The sequence below is a fragment of the Eucalyptus grandis genome, chromosome 11, assembly GCF_016545825.1.
Source record: "Eucalyptus grandis isolate ANBG69807.140 chromosome 11, ASM1654582v1, whole genome shotgun sequence".
NCBI classification, from domain to species: domain Eukaryota; kingdom Viridiplantae; phylum Streptophyta; class Magnoliopsida; order Myrtales; family Myrtaceae; genus Eucalyptus; species Eucalyptus grandis.
This window is the reverse complement of record NC_052622.1, coordinates 16,857,254-16,869,145: the sequence shown is the minus strand read 5'-3', so window position 1 is coordinate 16,869,145 and position 11,892 is coordinate 16,857,254. Positions and strand designations below refer to the sequence as shown.

The 11,892-nt window shown below is 41.5% G+C and overlaps 2 protein-coding genes across 2 annotated transcripts; both read left to right on the top strand.

The window, feature by feature from the left end:
- Window positions 1–4,880: 4,880 nt before the first annotated feature.
- On the top strand, window positions 4,881–6,279 carry LOC104425143. Its single transcript, XM_010037738.3, has one exon. It carries the CDS (start codon window positions 5,460–5,462, stop codon window positions 6,078–6,080), a length of 621 nt encoding a protein of 206 aa, XP_010036040.1. The 5' UTR covers window positions 4,881–5,459; the 3' UTR covers window positions 6,081–6,279.
- A 3,005-nt stretch (window positions 6,280–9,284) lies between these two features.
- Window positions 9,285–10,829, top strand: LOC104425142 (late embryogenesis abundant protein At1g64065). Its single transcript, XM_010037737.3, has one exon. The coding sequence runs from the start codon at window positions 9,887–9,889 to the stop codon at window positions 10,505–10,507; it is 621 nt and encodes a 206-aa protein (XP_010036039.2). The 5' UTR covers window positions 9,285–9,886; the 3' UTR covers window positions 10,508–10,829.
- Window positions 10,830–11,892: the final 1,063 nt, after the last annotated feature.

Genomic DNA, 11,892 nt, shown 5'->3' with positions numbered 1-11,892 from the left:
CCGTACACTAAAGAAAAATCGTGGCATGTTGGATTTGTTGTCGGGTCGTTTTCCGATATCTTAGTTATGTTTTTCATATTGGACTAAAGTTTTACGTATAAGCATGTATGTATTGAATTTTGAGAAGGGATCTGTTCCTCTCTTTCAAGCTAAAGGCTTTTAGAGATTTTCCCGAAAAGATGCTTAGAGATTTAAGGGAAATTTTCGGACAACAATGATGGATAGGGACTTCTAGCCTTTTTTTATACCAAAGAAAAAAACGTATATGACACCTGGGAGAGTTAATTTGATGACTGTCCGTATAAAAAAATATTTCAACATTTAGATTGTAATTGGCGTAGGTGTTTTTCTATAAGGTAGGGCCGTTCTAATGGTAATTTCTATAGTTATGGAAAGATAGCATAGGTGTCGTGTCATCCGCGTGTTTGACCGTCGAGATGTGCATGCCGTCCAAGGCAGAATCCGACTCGTTCACGACACGAGCCATGCTCACGTCCGATCGAAAGTGCGTGAATGAAGGGTCGAAACAACAGCATCCACCCATCACGATCGACGTCGAATCGTGGTGCAGTTCTCACACGTCCCGTGTTACGATTGGTCGAGTCGATCTTGTCGTGGGTCTTACTTTTTCCTACCTTTCTTTAATTTTTTACTTTTGCGACGGTGACATGGGACTTGATTTTCATGCACGAATTTATTCATGCTCATCCCATGAGATGGCGCGAGGTATCGGACAAAGACTTTACCTGGTCTCTTCGCGATTTTTCAACACGGATACATCCAACTTCTTGCACTTCATAGTAATTTCCTTGCAAAAGAATCGTGGTGGACAAATTTATAGAATTATTGGTCGATGGTTCTTTGTTTTTATTTTATTGCACTTGAGTCTCATGATGAAATCTCTTAATTTTTTTATTCAAGGATTATCATTATTGAGAGAGATAAAATGGGTTCTAACTTCTAGGAGATCGATCATAAAGCCCCTCGGCAAATCGATTATTTTTGGGGGGAAAATGGCATGATAGGGAACTTTTCCTAAACTTTATGTTTTTTCTTATTCACGTTTGTCCTTCTATCAAAATTATAAATGGAAATAACGATGGAGATGTTAAGTTTCCGTTAGATGGTGTCCTCCTTGACGTTCTAAAAAATTAAAATGGTCTAGAAATGATGAACATTACAAAATAAAATAAATATTAAAAAATAGAACAAAGGAAACTTTGAAAAATATATCAAACTCTAGTTGTGCAACCCGTGATGGATCTGACCTTTGATTAAGTAACCCCCACGTATCACTAGGGGTTGCACGAATTTGGTGACGGCTGGTAAGTAAGTACTCAGCGGCCCTTGTTGCCGTGTTGTCGCTGGTGGCACTGCTTCCACACTCCTCCTACTCCTCTTCTCTCTCTTTTTCTAAGGATTTGTTGCTTCATCTCCTCTTTTTCCCTTTTTTTTTTTTCAAAATTTTATCTAGTTAACGCCTAAAAATTACATGTAAGCATTTATTCATCTAGTAAGTATCGACATAACAGTCATGTCTCGTTTAACATTAGCATTTTCTTTTTTCTTTTTTTTTTTTTTTTTAGAAGAGCCAACTCAATATATATATAGTAAAAATTTGATTGCATATAAAAAAGTTATGAAATATGATGGAACAATTTGAAAAAGTTGGGTGAGCTTGCCAGATTGGTGAGAGGACCTCGCCATTTTCATAGGAGGGCCGATTCTTGGGGAGAATTACCAAAAAGTCCTAAACCTATTGCAATTGTGCTAATTAAGTCATAAACTTTTTTTGGCTAATTTAGTCCTAAACCTTTTACAATTGTACCAATTCAGTCCATCCGACCAAAATTGGCCGGCCGGCGCGTGGACGCCGGCTGGCCGGCGAACAATTTTTTAATAATTTTTTAAAATTTTTTTAATTTTTTTTTTTAAAAAAATTTCTTCTTTTTTTTTTTTCTTCCTATCTTCTTCTTCCTCGGCCGGCGAGGTCAGCCTCGCCACACCGGGCGAAGGCGAGCCTCGCCCGAGCGACGCGGCCTCGCCGGTGGTCGGCGAGGCCGCCGTCGCCGGATCTCGGGCGAGGCTCGACCTCGCCATGGGCGGGCGAGGCCGAGCCTCGCCTTGGGCGGCGAGGCTCGCCCCCGCCGGCCACTAGCGGCGAGCCTCGCCCGGCGACGGCGAGGCCGCCGTCACTGGATCCGGCGAGGCTCGACCTCGCCATGGCCGGGTGAGGCCGAGCCTCGCCTTGGGCGGGCGACGGCGGCCTCGCCGTCGCCGGGCGAGGCTCGCCTTCGCGAGTGGCCGGTGGGGCGAGCCTCGCCGGCCCTCGTCTCTAGCCGGCCGGCCAGAGGAAGAAGAAGATAGGAAGAAAAAAAAAAAAAAAAAAAATTAAAAAATCGAAAAAAATTATTAAAAAATCGTTCGCCGGCCAGGCCCCAGCGTCCACGTGCGCGCCCAGGCTGGCCAATTTTGGCCGGATGGACTGAATTGGCACAATTGTAAAAGGTTTAGGACTAAGTTGGCAAAAAAAAAGTTTAGGACTAAATTAGCACAATTGCAATAGGTTTAGGATTTTTTTGGTAATTTTCCCCGATTCTTGGCTAGATCATTTTACCTGAAATTTTATAAGAAATACTTTTCATGGAAATTATTTTTAATTAAAGTGATTTGTTTTTATTTAGATGATAGTATTCTGAAAAAAAAAAAAAAAAAGACCGGAAATATTTTCAGTGTTAGGATCTTGTTGAAATAATGAGTATTGAAGAAGGTGCAAAAGTAAATGCTTGTTAAGGCCATATTTGGTAACCATTCAAACATACCAAATTCGATTCTTTGTCCTCGAAATCGCCTTTGAGCCTAAAATTGCGTTTGGTAAAATTTTTGTTACCGGGAATAGATTGGGAGTGGAATCAAGAATAATAAAAAAAAAAAAAAGTTGATTCTTGTTCTAGGAACAAATTTGAGAATCAAAATCAACAACTCTTCTTCTTCTCTTCACCATCTTGCGACCGCCGTCCACCACCGCTTGCCACCGTCCGCCGTCTGCCGCCACCAGTCTGGCAAGCTCGCCGGAGGCTCGCCAGGCCAGGGCGAGCACTGGTGAGGCTCGCCCAACCTCGCCGGTGGCCAAGCGGGGCCTTGCCAAGCGGCCGCGGGTGCTGGTGTCACGAGGGGGCGAGTGAAGGTGGAGCTTCGGGCCGATGGCGGAACGTAGCGGCGTCGCGATGCAGCAAGGTGGTGGCTTCATTGGAGACATGGCAAGGTGGGCTTGCGGACGCGAGATCTGCGGGTCGCATTCGAGGCGGAGCAGAAGTCAGTCGGCACTGGGCGATCGCGGACAGATCAGGGCAGGAGTGGCTCGAGCGTCGAATCGCACGGCGGTGGCGGTTTCTAGCAAGACAGAGCAGAGCAAGAGTTGGGTAGCGCTAGTGTGGTGAGACGACGGCATCCAATGGGCAACGGTCGAAGCTCTAGCGGCAGACGGCAGCGAGGACGCATGCCCGGCCCGTCGGTGGCTAGGTGAGGCTCGCCCACCCGCCGGTGGCCGATGCCTCGCCCGGCCTCGGCGAGGCCGGCGGCCACCGGCAAGGCTAGGAGAGCCTCGCCTAGCTGCCGGCCCTCGTCTAGCCGATCGCGGTCCGGCGACCGGCCATAAGAAGAAGAAGAAGAATAGGAGAAAAAGGAAAAAGTAAAAAAATTATTTAAAAATTAAAAGAAATTGATTTGGGACAGAATTAATAAGCACGATACTAAATGCAATTTTATTCTAGAATCAGAAATTTTGGACAGTTACCAAACGGCTTAAAATGCTTAAAATCAGTTCTCAGGAACAGAATAAAAAAGAATCATTTCTAATTAGAATCTACTCCCGGGAACAGAATCATTATCAAACGCACCCTAAGAGACTTGTTATGCTTGGGAAAATGATTTCCTACATTTAGAAATGAGAATTTGTTTCATTAATCTTAAGAGTGGATATTTTCCTTAACCGTCAATGTGTTTTCATTGATTGACCATTCTAGCGAATCAAACATGTGAAAGTACAAAAAATTAATTAGCATAAAGTTGTTTCATTGGAGATGTGCTTGTTTGGGTGACAAAATCATCATAAATTAATTTTTTGGATTTCTACATGTTTTGTTTGCTAAAAATGATCAATCAACAGAAAATCATTTACGGTAAAAGAAGACATGCATATTTAAAGTTTTAGAAAATAAATCCCTTAACTTGAAAATTTATAAATATTTTTCTAAAAAATGATTTCACAAAAACACTTTCCTTTATCATGAAGTTTTTCTAGAAAGGAAAACTATTTTCTAGAAATTATTTTTTGACTTTTCGGTAATTGAATAATGAAAAACTAATTGATCTACAAAAAAACATGTTCCCATTAACTAAAAAAGACAAGCTTAGATTATGGGAAAATAATTTCACCTTTTGACAAGAGAGAAATCATTTTCCTTAAACGACCAAATAAATAAAACTATCTATCTCCCTTGAAAATGATATCCATGAAACAATTTTTAGTGAACAAATGCATCATAAAATTTGAATCATTTTAAGGAAAATGAAATAAATGATCCATAAATTTTGTTCTAACGTATAGTATCGTTTATGAACTTTTAATTTGTTCAATTCGATTTCTGAACTTTAGCTCAATATATATGTCGTCCTTGAACTTTTATTTTTGTTTAAAGTAGTTCTTAAACTTTTGGTACTTGTTCTATGGAAACGTTTGATATTATATATTAAGGCCAAAGTTTAGAAATTATTTGTGTGATTATTTCATCATTTTAGGACTCCATCATTGGCCATTACATTGCGGTGAGGAAGACATGCAAACTCCTCTTCCCTCCACATGGGCATATGCCCCCGTCTTTAGTTCCGCAGCGGAAGTCGGTGCTGTTCACACGGCAATCCGACACTCTCTTCCTGTCTCTCTCTCGCATGGCGTGTCCATGGATTTCGATTTCGACCTCGACTTCCCAACTACACTCCTTAGTTAATGGCGTCCCTCTCTCTGTTTATCTCTTCCTCTCCCTGCGCTTCGCTTCCTTTCTCTTTCTGCTTTTCCCATCGCGCCCACTTACTCGGGATTAAAAAAAATGAAAAAAGATCAGTGGCTGGGAGATAGAAAAAGCATCCCGCGCTGCCGCCTTCCTCGGGTGTTGTCATCACACTCGTCCTTCTCCTCTGCTGCGAGCTGCTGCCATAAATTTCTCTTCTTGACTCCATTCGGGAGGAACCCAAAATTTCTCTGAGCTTTTACTGGGTCTTTGACCATGTAGCACGCTTCGAATTTAAAAGCACTCTCTCAACTTCCAACTGCTTTGGCCTAATTCCACCTCCCTACTCTGAAGACCCATCTATCCATCTCGCTTAAAGACACCAATTTGATTCTCCTTTGGGGTCGTTTCGAAGTTTGCAGTGAGATCGATTGACTTCGAAGCCCGCCCATGGACGTCGAATCCGTACCCAAGTTCGCGAAGCCCCCGGCGCAGCGCAGGCGCAGCCACGGATGCAGGAACGCCTGCCTTGCGCCGGTGGCGGTCCTCGTCCTCATCGCGGTGCTGATCGTGATCCTGGCCTTCACCGTGTTCAAGGCGAAGCACCCCGTGACCACCGTGAACTCCGCGAAGCTCAGGAACCTGCAGGTGTCGGTCAGCATCGCCCCTCTCGGGATCAACCTGAACGTGACCGTGGACGTCGACATCTCCGTGAAGAACCCCAACAGGGTCGCCTTCAAGTACGAGAACAGCACTTGCTTGTTGAATTACAGGGGAGAGCAAGTCGGGGAGGCCCCGGTGCCGGCGGGCGAGATAGGGGCCGGCCGGACGAAGCAGATGAACCTGACGCTCAACGTGCTGGCGAACCGGTTCCTGTCGAACTCGCAGGCGATGTCGGACTTCCTGTCCGGGGTGTTGCCCCTCAACACGTACACGAAAATGCCTGGTACGGTGACCATCTTGGGATTGTTCAAGGTCCATGTGGTCTCTACGACTTCCTGCGATTTGAGCGTGCTTGTGTCCAATAGTACTCTGGGGAATCAACAGTGTAGGTACGAGACCAAGTTGTAGTTGGTTGATGTTTATGTTGGTTGTTTCTAGGATTTTAGGGTACACATGGTATCTTAGGAAAATCGATTTTCCACATGGACATGTCTAGCTGCTTGCACTTTATAGTAGATTCTTTGCCTAACTGCTTGCACTTTATAGTAAATTCTTTGCATGATGGACGGATTCATAAAATCATTTAGTCGATGGTTCTTTGTTTGTATCTTATTGCACTCAAATTTATTTTTGTGTCCAAAGAGTATAATTATCAACAACAACAAAAAAAATGATTCTAGCTAGATTATAAAGTTACTCTACCAAATTGATTATTTTTTTAGAGGGAAAATGGCATAATAGGGAACTTTTTCTAATATATATTTGTACAAGTTGATCCTCCTATTGAAATTATAAACGGAAATTTTGATGCATCCGGTAAGTCGCCGTTTGATGTTGACGTGATGTCCTACTTGATATGCTAAAAACTTGAAAATGGTTTAGAAATCATGAATATTATAAAATAAAATAAAATAAATATTAAGAAAATTACAAATAAGAACATAAAGTGCTCTTATTTTCTCAAATGAGTTTAAAGTGAATCTTGTTTCAAATAAGGGTTTGAACTAGCCAAATTATCTCAAAAAATAGCCTGAAGTGACCATATTAATTTCAAAAAAAGGCCTAATCTCGCCAGCAGAAATGCATTTTAGTCTTTTAATTGTTAAATTTATTTCCTTTTTCTTTTCTTTTTCTTTTCCTTTATGTTTTATTTTCTCTTCTTCCCTTCACCGAACATGGCGAAGGACACTAATCTCAGGCAAGGGCTGCTCTCGCCCTTGTTGACATCAAGCAAGGGTAGCCCTCACCTATGTGACATCGGGCGAGTGATGTCCTTGTCAACATTGGGTGAAAGTTGTCTCGCCTAGGCTGGATAGGCGAGGCCAAGCAAGGGTGTTCCTTGCCTGCTCGCCCAAGCGAGGGCGACTCTCGCCTGACGTCAGTGAAGGTGGCCCATGCCTAAGTCCGACAACCTTTGCCATGATTGAGAGAGGAAAGAAGAGAAAAAAAAAAAGAAAGAAAGAAATCAAAAAATTAAAAATGCACTCATAATTTTTTGACTAAAATACAATTTCTCTAGAATAGTCACTGCCAGCCAAAAGTCTTTATTTGAGAAGATTTGACCATTGCATGTCCTTATTTGAAACAATTTGAACATTTCAAATAAAAATTTGAAACAATGTCCACTCCAAGCTCTTATTTGATAGAATGTTGACACTTTAGACCGTTATTTGGATCTTTTCCTAAATATTAAAAGATAAAACAAAGGAGACCTTGGAAAAAAAAATCAGACTCGGATCGCGATCCAAGCTAGATCCAACCTCTGGCCAAGTGACCCCCTCTAGCCGCCTCCTACTTCTCCTCTCTCTTTTTCTCCAAGGGTTTTCTCTTTCTTCTTCTTCTTTTGATTTTTTTTTCAAAATTTGATTTACTTAACACCTAAAAATTACATGTAAGCATCAATTTGCTCGGTGAGTACTGACGTAACACTTATGTGTTGATTAACATTAGCATTTCCATATTTATTTTAGGAGAACAACCAACTCAAAAAAAAAAGTATTTGCTATAAAAATCTGATTTAATAAAAAGTAGTTTCAAAATATGATGGAACAATTTGAAAAAGTTGAGTGAGCTCGTCAGATTGGCAAGAAGGCATCACCAAATTCGTGAGAGGGCTGCAATTCTCGGCCGGATCATTTAACTTGAAATTTCATGTTAAAGGAAATTTCTTTCGTGGAAATCATTTTATAATAAAAGTGATTAGTTTTCATTTATATGGTGGTATACTGAAAAAGCATGACTAAAAATATTTTCGGTGTTTGGATCTCGGTTGAAATAATGACCATTGAAGAAGGTGAAGAAGTGAATGCTTGTTAAGAGACTTGTTATGCTTAGGAAAATGATTTCCTCTATTTAGAAAAGAGAATTTGTTTCTTAATTTTAAGAGCGGGTGATTTCCTTGATTGAAAATGCTTTGAAAATCCGGAAAACTAATTGGCGAAAAGCTCTTTCATTGGAGATGTGTTTGTTTGAGTGAAAAAAATCATCCATGAATTAGTTTTTTGAAAGTTTACGTGTTATGTTTACTAAAAATGATCAATTGATGGAAAACCATTTATGATCGAAGAAGATATGCATATTTAAAGTTAAGAAAATGAACTCCCTAAACTGAAAATGGATAAATATTTTCCTAAAAAATGATTTCAAGAAAAACACTTTCCTTTTTCCCGAAAGGAAAACTGTTTTCGAGAAATTGTTGTTCAACCTTTTGATCCTTGGAAAATAAAAAAAATAATTAATCTATAGAAAATGTGTTGCATTGACTAAAAACAACAAATTTGGATTTGGGGAAACCAACAAGAAAAAAAATTATTTTTTCAAATCACTGCACAAATAAAAACTAATCATTTTTAAAATGATTTTCATGAAAAAAATTTCAATGAAACAAAATCATCATAAAATTTGAATCCTTTTAAGGAAAACGATAGAAGTGGTCCCTAAATCTTACTCTCATGTGCAATACTATCTTAAAACTTATAGTTGGTTTGATACCGTCCTTAAACTTTTAACTCATCGACTTCTTAGACTTCATGAAAATGCTAGATATTTTTCTTGCATTCATTGAAGGTCAATAACCAGTAACCACTAAACGTTTTCATATAATTCGAGAATCCAATGTTTTTTTTTTTGTCAGTCCCACTCTATTTCTACTCTACACTTACTCGGCTTTTGCCTCTTGCTCAGGGCGTGGGAAACTCACTCCTAAAATCTATGCGTCCCCACCCCCATCCCCACTTGAGAATGTGGAGATTTGAACCCCTCACCTCTCCCTTCCATGTTGGAATAGTGGCCACTGAGGCAAATCCCAGTGATTAGATAATCCAATTGGAAATACACAAAAAAAAAATTGAAAGATCATATTAAATAAATTAAAAATTCAAAGACAATATTATATACTAAAACTCACGGGCCATTCGTGTTCCGTAGTTTTACCGCTCCATCGCCGGCCACCACATCGTGGTGAGGAAGACATGCAAACTACTCTTCCTTCCACATGGGCATATGCCCCCGTCTTTAGTTCCGCAGCAGAAGTCGGCGCTGCTGTTCACACGGCAATCCAACGACACTCTCTCTCGTCTCTCTCTCTCTCGCACACATGGCGCGTCCATGGATTTCGATTTCGATTTCGATTTCGACCTCGACTTCCCAACTACACTCCTTATTTAATGGCCTCCCTCTCTCCCTTCCTCTTCCTCTTCCTCTTCCTGTGCTTCGCTTCCTTTCTCTTTCTAACTTTTCCCACCGCGCCCACTTTCTCGAGAAAGAAAGAAAAGGATCAGTGATTGGGAGAGAGAGAGAGAGAGAAAAAGCATCCCGCGTTGCCGCCCCCCCTCCCTCGCTCACGCGTTGTCATCGTACTCGTCCCTCTCCTTTCCACGAACGCGACCATAATAGAAAAAAAGGGGAAAAGGGTCGCCCTCAAATCGGCGCTGCTGCGAGCTCCTGTCATCAATTTCGCTTCTTGACTCAATTCGCGAGGAACCCAAAATTTCTCCGAGCTTTTACTGGGTCCTTTGACCCTACGACACGCTTCGAATTTATAGCTCTCGCTCTCTCTCTCTCAACTTCCAACCGTTTTGGCCTAATTCCACCTCCTTACTGTAGAGACCCATCTGTTCATCTAGCTTTAAGACACCCATTTGGGGCACCCATTTGATTCTCCTTTGGGGTCGTTTCGAAGTTTGCAGTGAGATCGATTGGTTTCGAAGCTCCCCATGGACGTCGAATCCGCGCCGAAGTTCGCGAAGCCCACGGCGCCGCCCAAGCCGAGACACGGATGCAGGAACGCCTGCATTGCGCTGGTGGTGATCCTCGTCCTCATCGTGGTGCTGATCGTGATCCTGGCCTTCACCGTGTTCAAGGCGAAGCACCCCGTGACCACCGTGAACTCGACGAAGGTCAGGAGCCTGAAGGCGTCGGTCAGCATCGCCCCTCTCGGGCTCAACCTGAACGTGACCCTGGACCTCGACATCTCGGTGAAGAACCCCAACAAGGTCGGCTTCAAATACGAGGACAGCACTTGCTTGTTGAATTACAGGGGAGAGCAAGTCGGGGAGGTCCCGATCCCCGCGGATGAGATAGGGGCCGACCAGACGAAGGAGATGAACCTGACGCTCACCGTGCTGGCGAACCGGTTCCTGTCGAACTCGCAGGCGTACTCGGACTTCCTGTCCGGGGTCTTGCCCCTCAACACGTACACGAAAATGTCTGGTAAGGTGACCATCATGGGATTGTTTAAGGTCCATGTGGTCGCCACGACTTCCTGCGATTTGAGCGTGTATGTGTCAAATAGTACAGTGGGGAATCAACAGTGTAAGTATAAGACCAAGTTGTAGTCGATTGGCGTTTATGTTGGTTGCTTCTAGGATTTTGTGTTGCACACGGGTCTCTGTTTCTTTGGCCTCTTTTACACTCTTTTTTCCGGGGGGATATTTGTTGGGATAAATAAGTTATGAGGGTATTGGAGATTTTGTGCATATTCTAGATTCGAATTAGTATTAGTTGTTGTTTTGCGATCCATGTGTCCCTTGCCTCCGGGTATATCAATGTCATACGGGATATTTTGGCATTATCTGTGATGTCGAAAGTTGCTAGATTTATCAGATGTACTTGAATGCAAACATGCAGTTGCATTTGCGATGCACTGTTTTTGGCTTATATAGACAGTTATGAAGGACACAGACAATATACTGGATACAGGTTTCCTTAAAGTGCTTCAGCAGAACAATTTCTCAAATTATGTTCTTGCTGCTTAGCAGTTAAGGAAAAGAATTTTGGAACTCAAGACGATTGCATTGAATTGTTTTGTATACATTACCAAAGGTAACTTTGATTGAGCTGCGATGTCCTATTTTTTGAACCGAAGATAACTTCCAGTGTGTAATTTGGCTATTATCATCAATTAGCATGGCAGGGCATGTTTTTGTGTATGTCCCTGAATTGCTGATATTCTATATATCTTGTCTCATTTATGACTGATAAAAGAAAGTTGTTTGATGTGTGACCCAAGTGTTGCTTTTTCTTATCTTGGACTGAAATGAAAATTTAACTCATGATGTTATGGACTTCATAAAGAATTTACATCTTGTGTTTGTGTATCTTTAAGATGTCAGTTTGCGTGATGTAAATCATTCTGTTATTGGTCAGTTATGTCCAAGTTGTTCAAACAGTGGAAAATGCTAGGTGCCAGAGTGTGCTTGTATTCTTTTAGGCAAAGAAGATAATAGTATGAAGGTTCTCAACAGGTGAATAATTTTATATTAACAGGATACAAGGTGAATCTGACTTATTTTTTGGAGTGCAGAGCAATGAGACTGGGGTGATAATCTGTAAACATGTCCTAGATTGAAACTTGCAGCTCTGTCCAGCTAGACCATGAGAATATATATATTCAAGTGTTTTGACTTCACATATTTGTTTTGTCAGTCAAAGGTGTTGTAAAATCATGAAGCTTTTTAGTTAATCCATTGATTGCTGTCACCAGTTTTTGAATGGAATTTGACACCTCACAAGCACAAGCTTTATTCTTATGTATCTTACTAGTTTCATTCCTAAAAACGATAAAACAAATATTATTTGTTGTCTAGTTGCTATAGCAGGGCATTGTTGTAGTTGACATTAAGCATCTCTTTTAATCTTGAACTTTATTCTTAAATTTGACATCCCACTCTGATTAGCATCTCTTATGCTGAGCTTTTCTAGCAAAATAGCTCATCACTGT